The following is a 21,281-nucleotide window of genomic DNA, read 5'->3' as shown; positions in this document are numbered from 1 at the left end:
CACTCAAAATCCAATTTAGCTTAGTTAGACTTTAACTTAGCATTTGATTCAAATTTGATTTAGTCAAGTTCAATCTCAACGAAAGAAGTAACATCCGATCAACTCCAACCTTCATCAAACCCCAATCCTAATTGGACTTGAATTTGGAGAAGACTTAGCACACTAATACAAACAACCAACCCTCCTCAATCTCACTCCTAGTAGGAGATCGACGCCCCAATTGAAGAGGAAATAAGGGTCAGTCAACTATTCACTAGGAGTCCTTAAAACATAGGACACTACCCCATGCCTTATCTATTAATCAAGGGATCTCAGCACCCTTGAAACCATCGAAGAATCAAGAAGAAAATATAGCACCAAAGAAACCAACTATGGTTGTTTGTTTGTGTGATCTAAGAGAGTTTTACATGGGATGGAGTTGGAAAGGTCAAAAAAAAAAGGCAGGGATTTCATAGTTGCAATTGTTTTGCTTCTTCGGATCTAGAGAATAACATCATCCATGTATGATCCAGATCCAATAACGTCTAGATTTGGATCGAATATTTGAATTTGTTCATTTCAAAATGTGAGGACTAATATCAAAAATTTTGGGTCGGATTTTGTAGATTATCGGGCTCCATTGAATCGACCCGAATGTACCTTGTTTTTGAGCTTGATCAATTAATAGACGAGAAGATAGTTGAGCTTGTAGTATCACATAAGGAAAGTCAAAAAAATATGAACATAAATGTGTTGTATCTGACTTTAGTAGTGTCTTCTTCTGAAACTTGTCATGATTCCATGTTAATTCCTTCATCATCTTCGATTAAAATTTGGTTTTAGATCTTAAATCAAACATTTAAGTAAAGCTAGCTATGCACCTGTGGGAATGAGAGTTACAAATGGAAAATTGGTTGGTTTGAATTTGAAACCTGATGGTACTTGATACAATAGGAGAGTTCCATGATGTGAATTATCAAAGGTATTTTCCTGCCATAAGTATGAGAATCATTAAAGGGACAAAAGAAGTATAATGAAAACATGAAGTTTGGTTGAGAAATTAGGTTATAATGATATATAGATTGCATGCACGTAGAGTTACAACAGTTAGTAATCTAAATGATAATTCTGAGTATAGTCAACTTACAATCCATTTTACGATCGCATTGGTCTCGAAGGTATCAGACTTTGAACCTCATGATGAAGTGAGGTAAATATTTGAGATGCAAAGATCTAAGGTGACTGATAATTTTGGAGGGACTCTAATATGCATTTTGCATGAACTTAGGATTAATTGAATGAGAGAAGACAAGAATCTGATCCGGTTCATATCAACCCATTTGAGTCTGTCTAGATAAAATCGGTGCACTAAAATACATCAGAAATACAATAAATGATCATTACAGGTTAACCTGAACAGATTTTGGATTTCAGTGATATGGAAATTAACCAAAAGGAAAGGTTTGGATCAGATGAAACAACTTGAGTTAGGTTGGGTTGGCAATTCCAAATTGAATCTAATCATGGCTTACTATTGCATTAAGTATGCCTTGCAATTCCAAATTGCTTACTACCATGCTTATTTTATGTTAGTGAATTAAGTGCTTCAATTTCATGTGAATTAATCATTTAAGATTCCTAATGAGTTCCCTAATATATATAAAGCTTAATTATAAATAACCATAGTTCACCTGTGGGTTAGGTTTGCCATACAATATGAAATAACAGGTTAATAGAATATGCATTGGCAAAATTTTGTGTTTTGGAATATGATGTTTATGGATCCAAATCTCCATTTAGGTTCTACCATTTTTGTTTTCAAACGTGGGAATGGATCCCGGGGTAAAGCTGATCTGATAATATGTACAAAGTGAAGAAAGAATAGAAAATAAGAACAATTATTGAAGAAGCTTTATTGAAGAAGTGAAGAAGCTTCAATATATTAACATGTTCCCTCTCCTATTTATATAGATTAGGAAGAAGAATTTCTCTCAACAAAATAGAGACCTCATATAGTTAGGGAAATCTTATCTTCTATCATGTTCCCGCAAGATGGTGTTCCTCAATAGGAGTAAATCTTCTTGAAAGAAGAATCACAATCGTCAAATCCTTCCCCATACAAATCATTATATGAGTCATTGATTGAAATTGCTGATATGTTGGTTGAGATTTGAGAAGGTATCAATGGAGTGGAGGTGACCTATCAAGTAATGCTGTCGATAATCTTCCATGTATTATCCTTCAGCATCAGTTAGAATATATATATAGCTAATGACTAGTTTGTTAAGAACTATCTAAGAGGTGTCATTTATGACTTTTTAATATGTGAGATTTTTTTAAGGTGCCTTATCTCTTGATAGGATTTTTTTTCATTTCCTATATATTAATATAAGATTTTGATATGTCTATTATGACTTTTGTGATACAAAAGTAGAGGTCACTTCCTTGTGTCAACATTAAGTTATCAAGAGAACAACAATAGAGGCATTGTAATCAAGCTTTTTTTTATTATAATTTTTTGTTTATATTTTAAGTTATTTTAGTTCTCCTATTATTATTGTGTTCGCAATATAGTTTGCCTTCCTGTTATAATATAACGTGATGATTCATCTTCCTGCCATCGTCGATCTCTCCTGAGTCCAAAACAACCGGCTATATATATTGTTTGATAAGGCCAGAAAGCCAAGATCGCGTTCGTAGTTGGGGAAGGCACCACCTGAGGCAGTGCCGCAGGAATCTCTCCTCCTTTCGTTCCTTCCACTGTGACGTACGTCCCATCGTACTCGTAATAACAACGGATGCCGTCCTTTCTTTATCACCATCTGGGGCGGCCCATCTTACTCCATCCAGCTATCAACCAGACAAGGCACGGTGCTCATTGCTCCACTTGCGTTGGCGACTCTGCCGAGTCTTTGTGTGGTTCCTTTCTCTTTCTTTCTTCTGTTCCTTTTTTTTTTCTTTTTCTCTTTCAGAGCATATGCATGCAAGTCTTCATCTTCCGGTGCTCAACTTGGAGAGGCACTAAGTGGGGTGGGCGAGCATCTTCTCGTGGTTGACTTTTCCACCACCACTTTGCCTTCTGCAGTAAGCATTAGTAAAGGATGATGAGACAATAGTATGTGTTACATGGAGGAACATAAAAGTAGTGACACTTGTGTGAGCCTCGCTCGGTTCCTCCTCCCAAACGCTGGTAGTAACGCCATGTAACCTATTTAATCATGTATTTTATGATCATGACTCGATCTCAATCCCACCTCCATGGACAAAAGGGCCATTTTATCTTTCCATTCCATGACTCCCTACCTCTCCAAAGCACATCATATCCCTGCATTTCACTTATATAAACCACCTACATAGCAGATCACATCAAGTCATCTCTCTCTCTCTCTCTCTCTCTCTCTCTCTACAATTTCTTCTGCTCTTTTGTTTGCATCCTGAGCCAAAATCCCATCTTTGGCATGGGCTCAGCGGAAGGTAATTTTCAACCATTAACTAGGGATATGATCTGCTATCTTCTAGAGATGTGTATATCCATTTTCTTCTTTTTCTAATATTGCACATATACTTCCCATCTCAACAGAAGAGGTTAGGGAGCACCTGTTAGTGAACGTAGATGGTGCACGCGGCCTGGACTCGCCGGCGAAGAAGGCGAAGCTTCAGGTCCGGGACCTGACGAAGCAGTCGGAGGCGACAGGCGAGATGATACTGTCGAAAGTGAACCTGGACGTGCCGGAAGGGGTGATCGTGGGGATCATCGGCCCCAGCGGTAGCGGCAAGTCGACGCTCCTCCGCGCCCTGAACCGGCTCTGGGAGCCGCCTTCCGGCTCGGTGCTCCTCGACGGACAAGATATCTGTAAGCTCGATGTCCTCACGCTCCGACGCAGGGTCGGCATGCTCTTCCAGCTGCCCGCTCTCTTCGACGGTAAGTGCTCAGCTTCTTCTTTCAGCCTATGGTCGGGTTTGTTCTTCGCTGATGGTGGTTGCAAGCATTGATTGATCAATTGAATTCCACGATCATTGGTCGGGCAAATCATATCATATCATATCATATCTAATTTAATTTGGTTAAATGGATGAAAAATAAGTTTCTTTTTTATTCCCCAATAATAATGCATTATTGTATGATCATATTCTATAAGATAAAATCGCATGTAGCATGGCCGATCAAGCCATGATATGTTAGCTTCGTTTGACGCTGCTACTTTATCATTAATTCTCTTAAGATTAGTAATTTTAGTACAAAGAATTATGTATATTAGATGCGGAGGTGACACATAGCATAGCATGATAGGTGAGGTGAGGTAAAGTTGACATAATTGATACGACCGAATGACAACCACATATAAGATTCCCACGAACCATGATAAATCCAACCACCCATCGTAAATGGAATCCCTGTGATGCACACAGATCCCCAACTGAAGTGAGAACATGAACCCCAATAAATGAGGGTTGGGTGCTGCTTGTGGTGGCTGCGCTAGCTTTTGGTTATGAGGGACAAGTAAACAGATGGTAAGGTGACTCTATTGCTTATGCTGAAACTAATTCACATATCAGGGCGGGTATATAAAACCTATATGCCAGTTGTTATAATGCCATTGACTTTAGTTTCTTCTTCAGACTGTCTGTCTGTTCTGCAATATCAAATGAGCATGAGGTGACATGCATGTCATTAGCCATGAAACTAGAATTCGTCAAGATCGTTGTTTTGTGACGACTTAGAAGAAGAAAACCACGGCAATGCGAAGTCGACGGCATAACCGGTGATGAAAAGGAAGAACTAGGTAGGAAGAGGTTGTCACAGGCTGCATATGCGAGATACAGTGCACAGGATTTACCCTCTTCAACTCTTGCATGAACCTAGTACAAGTCAGGTTGTGTGGATGAGCAGTTAAGCCATGGAGATTTGACAGTTTCAATCAACAAGTGTAAAGGTGAGAAGAACAACGAATCAGCTGGTGCAGGTAGAACTGCTGCCAGCATAGATGTAGGAAGACCCAGTGCAGGGCTTATCCCATTCGTGTTCCATGGCACCGTCGATTGAGGGTGTAGCTCAAGTGTCGTGCCCGAGAATGGAACGTACTTCTCCTTCTCAGAAGCATGATGAGTCCCTCACCACTGTGCTGTGTCAAGAAGGAGACCTCGCTTGGGGGCGGAGATGAGAGGGTACTTTGTGCTCCCTGTTTGGGCCCAAAATGTGGCGTGGACTGGGAGTAAAGAAAGGACCAGTGGGGACTAAAACGAGAAAAGCGAGATGTTAGAAAAGCTAAAGGAGAAGAAAACTCCTTTCATTTCCTCGAGATTTATCTGGTAGTTCATAAGGATAACATCATTTTTGAAACAGGAAGTGTGGCAGAAAACGTGAGATACGGACCTCAACTGAAAGGGAAGAAGCTGACGGAAGAGGAGGTGAAGAAGTTGCTGAGCTTGGCGGATCTGGACCCTGCCTTCGCCTCCAAGGCGTCCTCCCAACTCTCCGTCGGCCAGGCCCAGCGCGTCGCGCTCGCCCGAACCCTCGCCAACGACCCCGAGGTGTGCTCAGCTCCTCCTCCTCCTCCTCCTCCTCCTCCTCCTCCTTCGCATCTCGAGTCGCAGCAGTCAGAGCTGAGACGTGAACATGGTATTGTTTGAATTGATCGCCCTCTCAAGGTGCTGCTGCTGGACGAGCCCACCAGCGCGCTGGACCCGATTTCGACTCAGAACATCGAGGAGGCGATCGTGCGGCTCAAGGAGTCGCGGCGGATGACGACAGTGATGGTGTCCCACAGCGTCAAACAGATCCAGCGCATTGCCGACCTGGTGTGCCTCCTCGTGGCCGGCGAGATGGTGGAGGTACTGGAGCCCGCTCGCCTGTCGGAGGCCCAGCATCCGATGGCCCGCCGCTTCTTGCAACTCAGCTAGCCAACGATCAAGATTTTACCGATATATCTATCTATTTGCTTCCTTTTATGTGGTTGTAGCCGGCGCCTGACTTTGTTCATCTCCCATTGTTGCAGTGTTAGTAGTTAGCTGCTGTAATATCCGCACTCCCATGGTACTCCTACTGAGAGTTGGTAGTTTCGGAGCTTCCATGGCAATAAAGAGGTTACATGCTGCTCATTTTCAGGGTTGACTCAGTTTCGAAGCCTCACTCCTCCATTTCCATTCCATGGCATGTCGCTGATCTCTCTTATTGCAGCTGGTATACACTTGCAATGACTGTTGGGAACTGTTGTAAAGAAACAAGAAGAAAATATTCTTTTAAATTGACATTGTTTAAGTTGCTTTGATGTTTAAGTCTATAAAAATTTAAATGATTCCATCTAGTACCAAGTTAGAAAACATCCAATGAGAAAAGGTCCCTTAAAAATGCATCTAAAATATCTTTTTATAGAGTATTGTGCACTCACTAGGTTAAGACTATGATAAATATCGGATATGATTGCACACATCATTTGGCCATTAATGATCCGTAAAAATTATGCATCAATTAATGAGGTAATGTCTTTATCGAGCCAACTTCTTTATTAACATTACGTCACTAATTCTATGAGACTAGATCTTGTCTGACATGTCCATTCAATAAGTGTGACATCTATAGGTGTGTCTTATAAGAGACATAATACTTCGCTAATCGTTCACCTTTTTATATTTTTTTTATCTAGTAGGCCCTCATGGTTTTAACCGGTGTGGCAACTAATCTTTTGTGAATATATATTAAACTATATCATTTATAATTTTGAGTAAATAGAAGTGCTAATGCTAAGAAGGATCTAAGTTAAATTATATAGTTAATAAAACCTTTCAAGGTCTAAGGATCTAAGTTAAATATTGGGAGAAACATTTCAACTCAAACTTTGAGATCAAGTTGGGAATTTATATAGTTATTGTGGTTTGGTGATGAGATAACTTCTCTTAACTAGCCAATTTATCCACCGTTGGCAATCTTGGAACGAACGGTTGATCTCCATAGACCATTATATTTTTACGAGAGTTGCACGAAGGCCCAACTTTTACACTTTTGGGCCGGCCCAAAGGTTACGAAATATCCTCCATTCTTCTAACCTCGAAATCTCCAACATTCTTTAACATGTTCTACAAAAGAACAGAGAGATCTTTCATGTGTACACTATGGGTGACTGCAGGTATGAATACTTGTCCAATTATTGAGTTTACGATTCTTGTAATTATTAAGCATGCAAATTTTGGTTGGTTAGTGCTATTGACAGATAGTTTTTGTGTTGTTGATAGTAGATTTGGTCAAAGTCAATTCAAATTCTCGCTCACTTTCCACACAAAAATAAACCATGAAGGTTATAGTATGAAATCATAATTCTCATTGTAATTTCAACCAATAGAAACTTGACATGTGAAATTCAATCAGTACTGTGATAATTAAAATGATATGAAATTTGTTTGATATGCCAATATTTTCTTAATGGTCTTCTTAAATATTTTTTTTTTTGGAACTTAGGAAACAAATACATACATGTTTTCGATTTGATCATCGGAGAAATTTTACCAAACAAAATTTCGACATAATCTTTTGCGAGAAATATATTGTATAAGTTCAAAATACTCAACAACCTTTCCTTCTTTTTTGTTTTTTGCATGTGATAGTACTCCATTGATTATCAAATTTAACTTTATTACCCTTTGGATATGTTTGGGCTCATATCTTAAATAGATAGTGAATGTTTGTTTTGAAAACAAAAAACAAAAATAAATGCCATGCCTTCTCCATAGGTTGGTTATATTGAGTCAAACGTGGTGACTTAAGGCCCTTATAAAAAATATTTGACAAGTTCAAAGTGGCTGTTTCTTGGAAAGTCAGCTAATTTCTTTTGCACCATATGATGTCTTTTTATGGAAGCAAAGGAAGAAGAACAAAACAAAACAAAAAGAGACCATTTTGACTGACAATACCAGAATAAATGATGAGAAGAGAACTTCATTATCTATGCATCAGATCACTTGTGGCAGTTCCTGTGCTAGTTGAACTTTCCAGGATACCAATTACCCATGGAGCTGGACTTGAAAGATGTGATGGAAGATATACTGAAATGGGTCCGAAGACATGGAGATCTCCTCTTCCTCCTCGAGCTTTCTTACCACACTGTTCATGGAACGTCTCGCCTGCGGGTGATACTGAACACACGACAGCGCTACTTTGTACATTGTCCTAGATATCTCGCCCTTGGGTTCTCCTCATTCAAGCCTCTCTCCTCATCTTACATCAAGCTTCTTTCCCAGAACCACCCCAAAGCTGTCGACATAGCAGTTCTGAGTCATAGGCAATGGCATCCACAGCTCTGGATCAGCATATCCGGGATTTCCCCTGGTTCCTGTGAGTGTTGCATGAGCATTCACGCGGTCGCAGTCTTTCCAATCCGAAGTCAGAAATCTTCGGCGTGAGGTTCCAATCAAGGAGTATACCGGGCTTGATGTCGTAGTGTACTATCTTCTGCTGGCACTACTCATGCAGGTGTCTGATTCCCTTGGCTATCCCAATTGCATTCTCTCGTAGCCTTCCCCAGTCGGTCCTGTTGTTCTGATGAAGAAGATAGAGATCAAGCGACCCATTCTCCATGAACTCATAAACTAGTGCTTTCACAAAGTTGTCAAAGCAGAACCGATAGAGCCTGACCAGATTGGTATGACAAGCTCTGCTGATTGAATCAACTGCCATAACTGCTCGTCGGCTCTCTTGTCCAAGGTCAATCCATGGAGGACCTTGACTGCCACCTTCTGTCCATCGGGAAGCTGACCTTTGTAGACTACTCCGAAGCCACCTGATCCGAGTATCTCTGTCTAATTGTCAGCAAAGTGCATCAGATGCCAAGGTGTAAATCTCATGGGCATCTCTTTCTCGGTGTTTTCAACAAATTGATAGATGGTATCCATTTCAATGCTCAAATCCTTTCGCAAGGCAGAGCTATGAGAACTAGTTGCAGTGTCATTGGTTGAATGCTCTTGCGCAGAGACTGACTGCAATTTGGTCTTCCGGACACATTTTATGTTCAAAATAGCTATCACAATGAGCATTGCACCCCCTTAGATGATTCCCACTGCAAAATTTGAAACAATGTTGTTAGTGGGAGGATTCAAGAGTTAAAAGTTGGCATGAAGAGCAGGAACATTGGCTTACTGGTGGCAACAATGGTGGCCCCAGGAGAGACTTTGATAAAGGTTGATGACTCTGAATTTGGCATCTGATAGCACCACAACATATCATAGATAAAGAGGGGGAATGTATGAGAAGAAATTCAAAGTATGCATGGTACCTTGTACTTTTAGTCTTCTCATATTCTCCATGTTTTCATCTAATTACTCTTGATGTCTTCGTTTCCGATGATGTTAGAACTTAGGAAATGAGAGTACTCAATATGTTATAGTTTGATGAACAAATAGCCAGAAGTGCTTTGAGAACAAATGGTTCATATACTGAAATCAAGGCTCTTCAGAACTTTATTTTCATGTCAGTATTAGGAACCTGTACCCAAATGCAGTTGAGCATTATCAAGCTTCTCAGCTGACTAACAAAGAAAAGAGGAATAAAAAAAATAATATCTTTTAATAAATCCTATATAATTTCTACATAATATTCCTAAACCCTCTAACAGGATTCTAAACTTAAATGCAAGGCTAGGAATTATTAGCTCTATAAACCACCTGCCACCTCATTAGGCAATGTTTTGCCGTAAGTAAAGCCATCAAATCACAAATGGGAACCCAACTCTAAAATGAGAAAAGCCATCAATCACACAGATTAACATCATGCCATAACAGGAGAGAAAGTAAATGGTGAGAAGGCTATGCTTACCTCTTCTGTTCCAAAGCTGAGGTTTATCTGGTTCTGATACCTCCTCTTCTTTCTTGGACATCCAAAGACTGATGCCAAACTACATGGACTTCCATCAACAAGCTCAATGAAGAAGCATTCAAGAGGTGAATCAGTCATTGTTTGGAATTAGTTGAGACGTGAAAGCCACAGAAAAGACCATCTCATAGCTGCATTCCGACTGGACCTTCTATGGATGGCGGCAGCACTACCAAATCAACTATCCTTTTCTCAAATCCCGAAACTTGCATCAGAGCATACTATATATATGGATCTTATAGAAGTTGCTGTCATCGTCTCTCTCGCTTGATGAGCACAATAATAAGGTCATGGAAGCAGTACCTCTTGGCTGATATAATAATAGAGTTGAAAGTTAAAGAGAGCAGCTTTTGTTGCAAATCACATGGCTTCAGACCTTATACAAAATTATGGTTGACCTTGTCATAGTAGTTAAAGAACACTAAACTTATGGTCAATTGATGTAGGTGGTGTGCCCTGAAAGATTACAGCAATAAACAAATGCCTGAAGGGCTAGCATTTCTCCAGTAGATCTATTATATATGCGCTGTTTCTTATATCTGAATATAAGCACTCCACAATTTTTTTGAGGATTCAGCAGGCGCCCTCGGAAATGGATGCCACAACTATTATTTTGAGATTAGTCAAAGCTGATACTACATAGGACATAAATAAGTCATAGGTGGCTTTTGACTTTTTCTGATATCAAAAAGAGTTGGATGAGGTACACGAACCTACGACACTGTTTTTCCAAACACTTAGCCACATTCTAAAGAAATTGATCTTCTTTTGGACAGAAGAGAATCATCCTGTTAACTGAGCTAATGTTGTTGCAGTCTTCATTTTTCTTTGTTCACAAGCTCAACTTTAGCAGGGATGTAGAACAAGTCAGCAGATGAACATGATCCTTCTCTTACCTTTCACTTGACCTTCTGACAGTAGGCAACATCAGAATGATATACAATCAATCTGCAGTGTGTTGTCAAAGCAACAAGTGTGAACGGATAAGCCTGTTTTTGGCTTGAGATTAACCTGGTATGAGGTTGTTCTTTACTTGAGTAAGGAAAGAGACCTAATTTCAAGGGCCATTCGCATACTAATGAGCCACACAATAGATCCACAGGGCAACCTCTTCTCCACTTACCGATGGTTATTCTCCAATCTAAAAGGAAGCACAACTTACATGGCCATCAACTCATCCTCAACTAGAGAATGATTTGTAGCAGGCACATATCCAGTTCTCTTCATTTTGTCATGAAGATCATGCAACAGAGTGTAAATCCTCTGAGAGTCTATGTGAGATTTATCACGTACCACAAACACATGGACTCTATTGCCCACCTCAATCCAACTGCATCCAGGTTGTTTCTTTAGTCCTTTACCTTTCATCTTTAACCTTATCTTTGCTGCTTCCTTCCATCTACCAGCTGAAGCATAAATGTTTGATAACAGCATGTAAGACCCAGCATTATTGGGCTCTGCCTCCATGAGCTTCTTGGCTGCTAAGTTCCCAATTTGCATGTCCCCGTGGATATTAGAACCACTGAGAAGTGCCCCCCAAACACAGGTTGCTGAAGGGCCAATCTTTAGCCCCTTAATAAAGCTTGCAGCCTCCTGAAGTCGGCCAGCTCGGCCACAAAGGTCTACCAAGCAAGCATAATGGTCTTCTCGCACTTCAACCGATGGATCCTTCATTATAGACTTGAAAATATTAAGCCCCTCATCAAACAAACCCGAATGACTACATGCTGAGAGCAATCCCACATATGTCACATCATTAGGTTTGAATCCGTTCTGATGCATCTCTCTAAATAGGCTTATTGCCTCTTGCCCATTCCCATGATGAGCGTATGCTGCAATCATTCCGTTCCAAGATACCAAATCCTTCTGGTCTGATAAGTCAAACACTTTCCTAGCTGTTCCAATCTCACCACACTTGGAGTACATGTTCATTATAGCAGAACTCACAAAAGTATCAAACTGGAAGACGGTTTTGCTAACAATCTGATGAATCTGCTGCCCTTCAAGGAAAGCTGCTAAATTGCTAACAGCAGCCAAGACATTGACAAATGTTCCTTGATTTGGCTTAACACCATCCATTAACATCTCTAAGAACATCTTCAAAGCCACCTCATTCTGCTCATCTTCCACATATCCTGTGATCATTGTAGTCCAAGTGATCACATTTTTCTCGTTCATATTGTCGTACAACTCTCGAGCCCTCTTCAAATTTCTATTCTGTATAAACCCGGTGATCATCATGTTCCAGGATATGATATCCCTCTCAGGCATCTTGACGAAAAGATCCAATGCTTCCTCCAGCCTTGAATTCTGGGCATAACCCGAAACCATTGCGTTCCAGGAAACCACATTTCGCTCTGGCATCCTATCAAAGACAGCACGAGCCTCATCGACCCTCCCATTCTGTGACAAGCCTGTGACCATCGAAGTCCACGATATCACATCCCTCTGCGGTATTCTTTCAAAGAGACAGTAAGCTTCATCAACCCGACCAGACTGAGCCAAGGCGGTCACAATTGTGTTCCAGGACACGATATTCCTCTCTGGCATCCGTCGGAACAACTCACGGGCCTCATCAACCAAGCCGTTCTCAGCATACCCAGAGATCATCGTGTTCCATGATACGACATTCTTTTCAGGCATCCGACCGAACAGCTCCTCGGCCTCCCTGATATGCCTCGAACGGATGTAGCCAGAGAGCAAAGCGGTCCAGGTAACGACGTTCTTCTCCGAGTCGGAGCGTTCGAAGAGCGCTCGGGCCTCGCGGAGCATACCGCATCTTACATAGCCGGAGATCATTGAGGTCCAGGAGATGACGTCCTTGTGGGGCGTTTCGTCGAACAGCTGTCGGGCGTCCGCCATCTTGCCCTGGCGACTGAGTTGGGTGATGCCATAGTTGGCTCGTGCGACGCGCGGATCGACGCTGTGGTCAGGGCGTGAAGTGGAGATCCCCGGCGGTCCATTAATGGAGCGCGAGCACGGCGGTGGTCGCTGAGGATGAGAGGAGATGTGGCGTAAGGCGGAGACGGGGATCAGCTTTCGGGCGCGGAAAGAGAAAAAGAGCGATGGTAAGGCTACCTGTGGTATCCTGATACGAAGGTAAACCACCGCCACGAACATTTCATTTCATGGAGGAGTTTCGTGCGGCAGCCGTGCGCATACATATACGACATCCCAAAAACGGTGCCACAAGAAAGAAGCATATATTGATCCAAGATTGTGCATTAAGAATATTATTTACATTAATTTAGCATATAAATATAAAATAAATATTCCTTTTATTTTTTTAAAATTAAAATTGATATATATATATATATATATCACAGATTTTTTATAAATATAATTACTATTTACAACAATTATTGTTGAATAAAATTTCTCTTTTTCTTTCTATTTCGTTAATAATTATCTATTTTATTCCATGTAAGGTTTAATAATTTTTTAAAATTAATTATTATATCCAAAAAGGTAAATTCATGGGCTCTTTGGGCCTAATGGATGAGTCGCCTAACTTTTAATCGGGCAATTATGGCTTCGAGTTTCAATTGATGTGTTTTATTTTTTTTATTTGATTTTTTTTTTTTTGGGTTAACATGTTAGTAGAATATAAATGAGCTAATTATGTATTATCTCCTATAATTAACTATTTTTAGCATCTTAGTTTTTATATTTTTAAAAATTATATTAGATCCATATATTTACGAAAGTAAAACATTTAATCTTTTTTTTTTTTTTGACTCCGTTGACGAAAATACCACATATGTTCCACAGAGTTAGCATATACTTAGTGATAAACTCTATTATATTTTCGTAAATAAAATTAACGATACGAAGAGAAACGAAGTTAAATATTTTACTTTCATAAGATCCCAATATAACTTTTGAAAATATAAAAATCAATATATTAAAAATAATTAATTATAAAAATAATCTATAATTAACTCAGAATTAGGACAGCCACAGATTTACTGAGATAAGAATACCCATCATAATCATCTGAATCAAGGCAATGTAACATTCCAAATCACAACTGCTGACTGCATCTCTTCATTCTCTAGTATCACTTTTGTCATTTCAGGTATATGATGATCAAAACTTTATCTTTCTTCAATACTACTTTACATCTTAAAAAAAACATCAATGATCACTGAAGCAATCCTATATCCGCTTTTAATTTTTGCTACATTGTGTCAGGCTTTGACCATCCGGGAATGTTATTCTATATCAGAAACCCTCAGACCTCATCATTCTTGTGGGAGGAACAGACAGCAGCAGTTCAGTGTATGCACTTCTAGACACTCATTTGATAAGGACAAAGCAGAGCAGTTCATGTCCATGAAACCACTCCCCATCACAACTCAAGCTGAACTAAACTAATCAGCTCCGCATAAATCTAAAAGGTTTCACAACAAGACCTAAAGGCAACCCATTCTTCAAGGAATGGCCTGAGTGCCTTAAAGATTGATGGAGAGGTTGTTTAGGTGATTTCTACTCCATTGAGCTGGAACTGACAGAAGTAGCAGGTCTGCTTACTTCTTGCTTCCAAGACTTAGGGTTAATAATGTTAAGCAGGAGCTTCAAGCGTTTTAGCTTGTTGACTTTTGAATCTTTCTTTTTATAACACTGAATACAAGAGGAGGTGATCTCCTTGTGAGCCCAGACTTAGATAAGAACATATTGAAGAAGTAACTGATCACCTACTCACACTATCAACATCTTTGTTATCTTAGTGAAGTTTGTGTGTGTTAGTCAAACATATTAATGGCCAAAATTTTGATCCTTATCATTTGCTATGCCAATGTATTTTTTTCATTAACAGCATCTGAAAATTGAATGTGATTGAAAGGGATATACTTCATTAAAAGCTAAAGAACACCATTAAAGTGAACAGGAAATTGCACATGAAATGAAGTTGATTACGCTCTTCTTTGATCCACTTCCAAGTCCTCTGCAAGTCACAATTCTATCTCAAAGTCATGATCAGAAAGTAATCATCAAGCAAGGAGTAAGGAGATTCAAATGGGAAATGTGAATACAGGTCTCCTCGGTAATATTCTCCGGCTCATAATTATCACTAACATGATGAAGAGAGACTCTTACGTAGCAGAAGGATGAATGCAATGCTAGTACAATTTAGCTAAATGTTGGTGTCTTTGATACCATATTAAGGATCATTTACAACTATTCTTTAGTTACTGATCTGACCACCATGGAAGCTAAATTTTGCTATTGTGTTCCATTACCTCTTCATCAATCTCTCAATCTGAGATTTCCATCTAACGAATGGAGATAAAATAGCTCATCTTTGATGCTACTTGGTGAGATTTTGAAGTGCCTTATCTCTAGCAACTTCACCTGCCCCATAGACAGCATGAAAGAGAGCTTGTTTGCAGAGAATCCACGAGGTCAAAAGGTTGGCAACTAAACAGGTGAGGATAAAAATGAGGCAGGAAAAGATGGGTCAAATTGGAGTTGAATGCCGTGGATGAGTGACGTAGTGGTTGACTAATCGACACGGTGCTTCAAAGGGAAGTAATGGCCTGTTTGAGCATCTTAGTTTGGATTCTTCTACCAACTAAAGTAGGAAGACAAGAGTTAACCCAAATCATATTATTATGGTATTTAAATATATAATGAATTCAACTGTCGAACTTTTGTTACATATATGAGTATTTCTTTTTGCTAGTCTTAACTTGAATTATTATGTTACACTTGGATACCCATATAACGAATAAAATGAATTCTTTTGTTAGATATATACGGATATGTTTCTAGCATTGTTTTAGATGAGCTAGTTACAAATTATTCTTTAGAATTAGTTACCCTTAGTATCTCGATTTCTATATCTTCAAAAGTTAAATTGAGATCTCTATACTTACGGAAGTGAAATATTTAATCTTGTTTCTTCTTATGCTATTGACTTTGTTGATGAAAATACTATATGATTTATCCCTAAGTATATATTGATTTTACTTAACTTTGGTTTATCACTGAGTACACACAGTATTTTTATCAATAAAGTTGATAACGTGAGAAGAAATGAGATTAAATATGTCATTTTCATAAATATAGGAATCCCAATGTAACATTTAAAAATATAAAGATCGAGATACTAAATATAGTTAATTATATAAGATAATATATAATTAACCTATTTTAGGCGAAAATAAGACTTTTATAACAAATGAATTCTTCGAAACTATATAAGACTTCTTCAACAAATGAATTTTTTCCAAGTTTAACTTAAGTTAGTTAGAATAAATCCCACTCGATTAAATTAATTTTTTATAGCTTCTCACTCGAAACAAAGAGAATACATCATTTTCTTTTGAATAGTATCATACCATGAGATCATAGTCATCTTTTAATTTTCATGAATAATATCACTTATTTTTTACGAATACCATGCATTTGAAGTGTTAGCTCAAAATTCTCTATCTTTCCTTCTTAACAAGAGCTCAAAATTCAAGATTAACCATTACTAATGGCTACGAAGAGAGACGAAATCATTTGCATTGAAGCAAACATAAAAATCTAGATCCGAAGGATAAAAGTCTCTCCAAATATAAAAAGCTTTATTGAATCTCGCATAGGTAGCCAACCAATAGATGATATAATTTTTTTCACCGAATACATGCATTATCTAAAGCATACGATCCTATAAAATGACATGTAATACAATATACTTCTGAGGTATAGACTTCCGGTGAAGAATATCAACCAATAACTTGTAACCATTAAGATATACTCTAAAATCTGCAAGCACAACAAGTCTCAGCTCTTGTATATAGGTATAATGGTGGAGGTATCTATCTTGTATCTTAGTTGGAAAAAAAATTCAAAACCATCAACATTCCGGATGCTAAAATCCAATTACGTTCATCAAAATAACAATTGATTCCCAAATGCTTCCCCCTTTCCCATTTCCCTCCTCACTATAATATAATCCTTGTATTTATCTCCTTAGACTAAGACAAGTCTTGTTGCTGATGCCATGATACTCCCCACGAGATTCCAAGTCCTAGGCAAGGACAAGGGAAAGATCACCTACATCTTTTCCCTTTCCTTTGTTTACTTATTTCTAGGTCTTCATGCTTTTTGTAATTAATTCTATCATTGCGGCAATGAGGGCCGCCTTTCCGGCTGTTCTACACCTATCTTTTAAAAGGTGGAAGTGCCTCAACACCAAGGTCAAATGCAAAAGGTTTATTCTAACAAGTGTTGTTTATGTAGAAGCTTTATCAATCACAAGTTCAAATCAGTGAGAGGTTCCCATCCACATGTCCAAGAAAGAGAAGGCATATGTTACCTAAGTAGACTTAGGTCCCTTTGTTCTTTACTGCAATTTGGATCCTTACAATATCAATTATTTTTGTTCATCTAAAAGTTTGAATTTAGCATGTGTATATCCCTTGTAAGGACTCATTATGACATTAGAAACAATATAATTGGTACCAATATTTGATGTTTTAAAACAGTTCTTTCACTTAAATAAACTAATGTTAAACATGATGAGAAGTAAACTTTGCAAGGATATCTATGCAAGAACCCCTATTGCTTAAAAGTATATATGATAGACTTTAAAGTGGTCGAGATATAAATGGGTCATAGGATGGTTGGATTACTGGTTAATCATGATGTTTGTTGTAATAGGGTTGTTGGGTTTCATCAAGAGTTAGGAAAATTTCTTGTTAATTCTATTAGGTTAGTTAATAAAAAAAAAAGTAGAGTGGGGTTGTGGATAGAGCATATAAGCTTAGCCAGCCCCTCAGCATATTCTCCATCCATCTTTCAGGTCTTAGTCTTCCAAGAATATCCATATGATTCAACAATTCTAGAGTAATTAATCCATGTAGAAGTGAGCTTAGTATACCTTGTAATAGTGTAATTGTCCTATGCATGATGAATGCTCTTTGTTCTAGTTAAAGCTCAAGGACTGACTTGAGCTTTTCATAATGGAGTTCTTCAGATGAAGGTCATGGAGCTTTAGACATTCAGCTTTTTCTGTTACCATGTCTCCATGCCTAATGTGATTTGATATGATTGATCAATTATATCTCACTGAAAAGATATGCTACATCAAATGGGTTATATTTCTTGTGAAAATTTGATGTCGAGTTTCCGTAGAATTGCTGAGAATGCCATTTGATGTTTGGTAGTTGGTAGAAGAGGAGTATAGTCTTCTCCATTACTTGTGTAGAAAAATAAGTGTAGAATACTTAGTTCCATAGGCTACAAGCCCAAGCACAGATCTCAAAGATGCCAGTCATCTGAAAGCATGATGAATGCAGATAACAGTGGATTTGTTCTGTGCATGTAATGCATGAAGAATGAGGTCAATAATGCACTTGTCCCTAATCTTATTATAAACTAGTAGCTTAATTAAGACAGTTTTAAGGAAAGAAATACAATGGATTATCTATATAATATCTTCAGTTCAGCACTATGATACTATTCTTGGCTATTGTAGATTATAATGTAGCTCTCCAATTATTATAATTAGTGCACGCAGTTGTCTCTGAAAGCATATCCCTGTGGACTTTGCAAATCTCATGAGATTTAGAATCTTAAGGTTTTAATATTGTAAAGGTGACAGGGAGCAGTGACTAATTAAAACAAACCCTAATCAGTTTTACCAGCAGCTTTGTCGTATGCAGCATGCATCACATCACATCTACTACCTCTCTCCAAGTCTCTTCCTATATAGCTTGGCCTCACCTTCTTTGGTTATTCTCCACCAAAGGCTGACATCAAATTCCCTTTAGGCTGTCAGGCGCAGAGAGAGAGAGAGAGAGAGAGAGAGAGAGATGGGTAGAGCTCCATGTTGTGACAAGGCTAACGTGAAGAAGGGGCCATGGTCTGCTGAGGAGGATGCTGAGCTTAAGGCTTACATTGAAGAGCATGGAACTGGTGGAAATTGGATTGCACTGCCTCACAAGATTGGTTAGTGATTACTTCCAAACCTTTGTCAGCTTTGTCTTTGGCTTTTGATGAATGTACTTCTCTAGGAAAAGATCCATCATGACCAACAGATATATTGATCCGTCCGAAGAGAGTTGTTAATCCCAGCTAACAGATAAATAATATTGTTTTCTTGGAATTAGAAGATAACTCATCCTAAATTGGCAGAAGAGAGTTGCAAGACAACTGTTCAACCAAGAGATGATCAAAGTTGTGATCACATGGAGATGGAGAAAGATCTTCTAATCATCAATAAGATTTTGAGAATTCGTGTTCTAATTTAGGGTTCTATTCTCTTTCTTTTCTGATCTCAAGAAACATCACAGGAAATTATGAGAATAAACTTAGCTAGAACCCATTTTTTTCCATCCAGACAAGTGTTTATCTATATGAAGTTTGGTGATTGTTTGCAGGATTGAAGAGGTGTGGCAAAAGCTGCAGACTGAGGTGGCTAAATTATCTAAGGCCAAACATCAAACATGGTGGTTTTACAGAAGAAGAAGACCAGATCATCTGTAGCCTCTACATAAGTATAGGGAGCAGGTGAATCATACAACTTCCTCTCCTCTTTTTCCATGCCCAGGTTAAAGTCTCTCCACACCATCAAATGCTATCTGTAACGAATCTAATCCCCAACTTCATGTATTATTGCAGGTGGTCAATAATCGCCGCCCAGCTACCAGGAAGAACAGATAACGATATCAAGAATTACTGGAACACAAAGCTGAAGAAGAGGCTACTCGGCAAGCGAAAGGAATCGTCCCGATCGCACCGCCTCCACCTTAAACAAGCTCTTGATGAGGAAGGCGATGGGACGAACCATGACACGCATTCTCAGGCCCTAAGTGCATCAGCTCTTGAGAGAATGCAACTCCAGATGCAGCTCCAAGGCCTCTGCAACGTTCCCTTCTCGTTCTACAACCCCCCTGCTCTGTGGCCCAAGTACCATCCACTAGGAGATAGGGTTTTCCAAACCCAGCTGACGGATGCCAGTGTTGCCACCCATGAGACTGCGATCGACTCGGCACAACAGGTTGTTTTCCCGATGAAGCCTGAGACACCAAAGTCGATCGGTGCAAACATGCAACGAGAACTGGACTGCTCAGCACTAGGGTTTCAGTCACCTTCGAGTGGGGGTACTCTCAGCATGCAAGCTTGTGTCGCCGCAGGTGTTCAAGCCGATCTCCACAGCTTGCTCTACTGCAAGAGCACATCCAGTGTCGGCGATGTGGAGCATCAACAGCTTCCAGACTTAGACTGTTACAAAGAAATATATGGCGAAAAGGAGAGTTCAGATTGGTGGACGACGACTGGCTTCGAGGATAAGTTGCTGATGGGACCTTGGGACTCAGCTTCTGCTCTCCATTCCGATCCAATGATTCCAGACTATGCACCACGCTACGAAGATCTATAAACATTGTCGGTGTTGTTATTGTTGTAATTTTAGAGTTACGTTCATGTGTTTCCACATGATCATGTATGTATTAAAGTTCTATCAATATAAATTATTGTTAATGATAACGTAATGGCCGTCCAACGATAATTATTATTAAGAAAAATATTTTTGACCTTTATTTGAAATAATTTAAATTTTTTAAGACATGAATAGACAAAAAGTATCCTTATAACTTCAAGTCTAATCAAATTTTTGGTCATTAATCTAGTCTTATTTCAAACTATTACACATTATTTATCTTGCTTATTCCTAAAAATATATTTAGTATCAATCACAAGACGATCACTAGGTTTAAGAACAAGCATCTAAACTTTAATTTTTTTAAATTGATTTAGCTTTTTATGTATTGTCGAGACACATGAGTTATCTTTAAGAGTATCAAGCTCAATTTAAGATAAAAAGATCATATTTATAAAATATTTTTTAATGAAGAATCAGTTTAAATACCTTTTAATTTATCTCCAATAATTAGTTCCTTAATATATACATCTATATACTTCCTTTTTGTTTGGAAGTAGTTGTATTCGAGTTACTTTGGAGTGTTGAATCTCTATTCAAATTTAAAATTATTACAAAAAATATTTTTCTTAATTTCGAAATATTTATAAAAAATAACATGAATAGATTCTTCATCAAAAATATCTATTGTTAAAAACTCAATAAGCTTTAGAGATAAACGAATATCTAAGAAAAATATTTTCATCAAATTTTACATCAAATTTTTCTAAGACATTATTATCATTTAAAATAAAATAATTATAACCAAAACTTTTAAATATGAGATGTTGAGTATTTTATTGTTTCATAATTCATAAAATGTTTTAGATAGATAAGGTCTTATAAGAACCTAGTTCATGACATAGCATATTATATTAACGACATTATCCCAAAAAGTATTTATATAGGTTATATTTATTAAGCATGATCATTATCATCTCTTGTATGCTCTTATTCTTTCTCTTAGCAACTTTATTTTGTTATAGATTTATTTAAGTGGAGAAAGTATGATCATACCTATTCATATCA

General features: G+C 38.3%; 4 protein-coding genes across 6 annotated transcripts; 2 read left to right on the top strand and 2 right to left on the bottom strand.

The window, feature by feature from the left end:
- The first annotated feature begins 3,286 nt into the window (after window positions 1–3,286).
- On the top strand, window positions 3,287–6,078 carry LOC103992292 (protein STAR1). The gene is made up of 4 exons (XM_009411936.3): window positions 3,287–3,453; window positions 3,560–3,901; window positions 5,324–5,511; window positions 5,629–6,078. The coding sequence occupies exons 1-4, from the start codon at window positions 3,438–3,440 to the stop codon at window positions 5,878–5,880; spliced, it is 798 nt and encodes a 265-aa protein (XP_009410211.2). The 5' UTR covers window positions 3,287–3,437; the 3' UTR covers window positions 5,881–6,078.
- A 1,603-nt stretch (window positions 6,079–7,681) lies between these two features.
- On the bottom strand, window positions 7,682–13,009 carry LOC103992322 (pentatricopeptide repeat-containing protein At2g35030, mitochondrial). 3 transcript variants are annotated; one of them, XM_018828561.2, is made up of 4 exons: window positions 9,782–13,009; window positions 9,243–9,451; window positions 9,107–9,170; window positions 7,682–9,026 (listed from the first exon to the last, which is right to left on the bottom strand). In XM_018828561.2, exon 1 carries the CDS (start codon window positions 12,956–12,958, stop codon window positions 10,997–10,999), a length of 1,962 nt encoding a protein of 653 aa, XP_018684106.2. In that variant the 5' UTR covers window positions 12,959–13,009; the 3' UTR covers window positions 7,682–9,026; window positions 9,107–9,170; window positions 9,243–9,451; window positions 9,782–10,996. The 3 variants fall into 3 exon arrangements, with proteins under 3 accessions (XP_018684106.2, XP_018684108.2, XP_009410242.2); XM_018828563.2 differs by having other exon boundaries at window positions 9,107–9,451; window positions 9,782–12,829; window positions 12,917–13,007; XM_009411967.3 differs by having other exon boundaries at window positions 9,107–9,451.
- Window positions 8,432–9,919, bottom strand: LOC135679735 (LEAF RUST 10 DISEASE-RESISTANCE LOCUS RECEPTOR-LIKE PROTEIN KINASE-like 2.4). Its single transcript, XM_065193719.1, has 3 exons — window positions 9,782–9,919; window positions 8,645–8,769; window positions 8,432–8,600 (listed from the first exon to the last, which is right to left on the bottom strand). Exons 1-3 carry the CDS (start codon window positions 9,917–9,919, stop codon window positions 8,432–8,434), a joined length of 432 nt encoding a protein of 143 aa, XP_065049791.1.
- A 5,583-nt stretch (window positions 13,010–18,592) lies between the features above and the next one.
- LOC103992321 (transcription factor MYB36) lies at window positions 18,593–20,275 on the top strand. The gene is made up of 3 exons (XM_009411966.3): window positions 18,593–18,781; window positions 19,213–19,342; window positions 19,454–20,275. The coding sequence occupies exons 1-3, from the start codon at window positions 18,646–18,648 to the stop codon at window positions 20,211–20,213; spliced, it is 1,026 nt and encodes a 341-aa protein (XP_009410241.2). The 5' UTR covers window positions 18,593–18,645; the 3' UTR covers window positions 20,214–20,275.
- The last annotated feature ends 1,006 nt before the right edge of the window (window positions 20,276–21,281 follow it).

This window comes from Musa acuminata, chromosome BXJ1-7 (genome assembly GCF_036884655.1).
Source record: "Musa acuminata AAA Group cultivar baxijiao chromosome BXJ1-7, Cavendish_Baxijiao_AAA, whole genome shotgun sequence".
NCBI classification, from domain to species: Eukaryota; Viridiplantae; Streptophyta; class Magnoliopsida; order Zingiberales; family Musaceae; genus Musa; species Musa acuminata.
The sequence above is the reverse complement of the archived record's forward strand: the minus strand, read 5'-3'. Positions and strand labels throughout refer to the sequence as shown.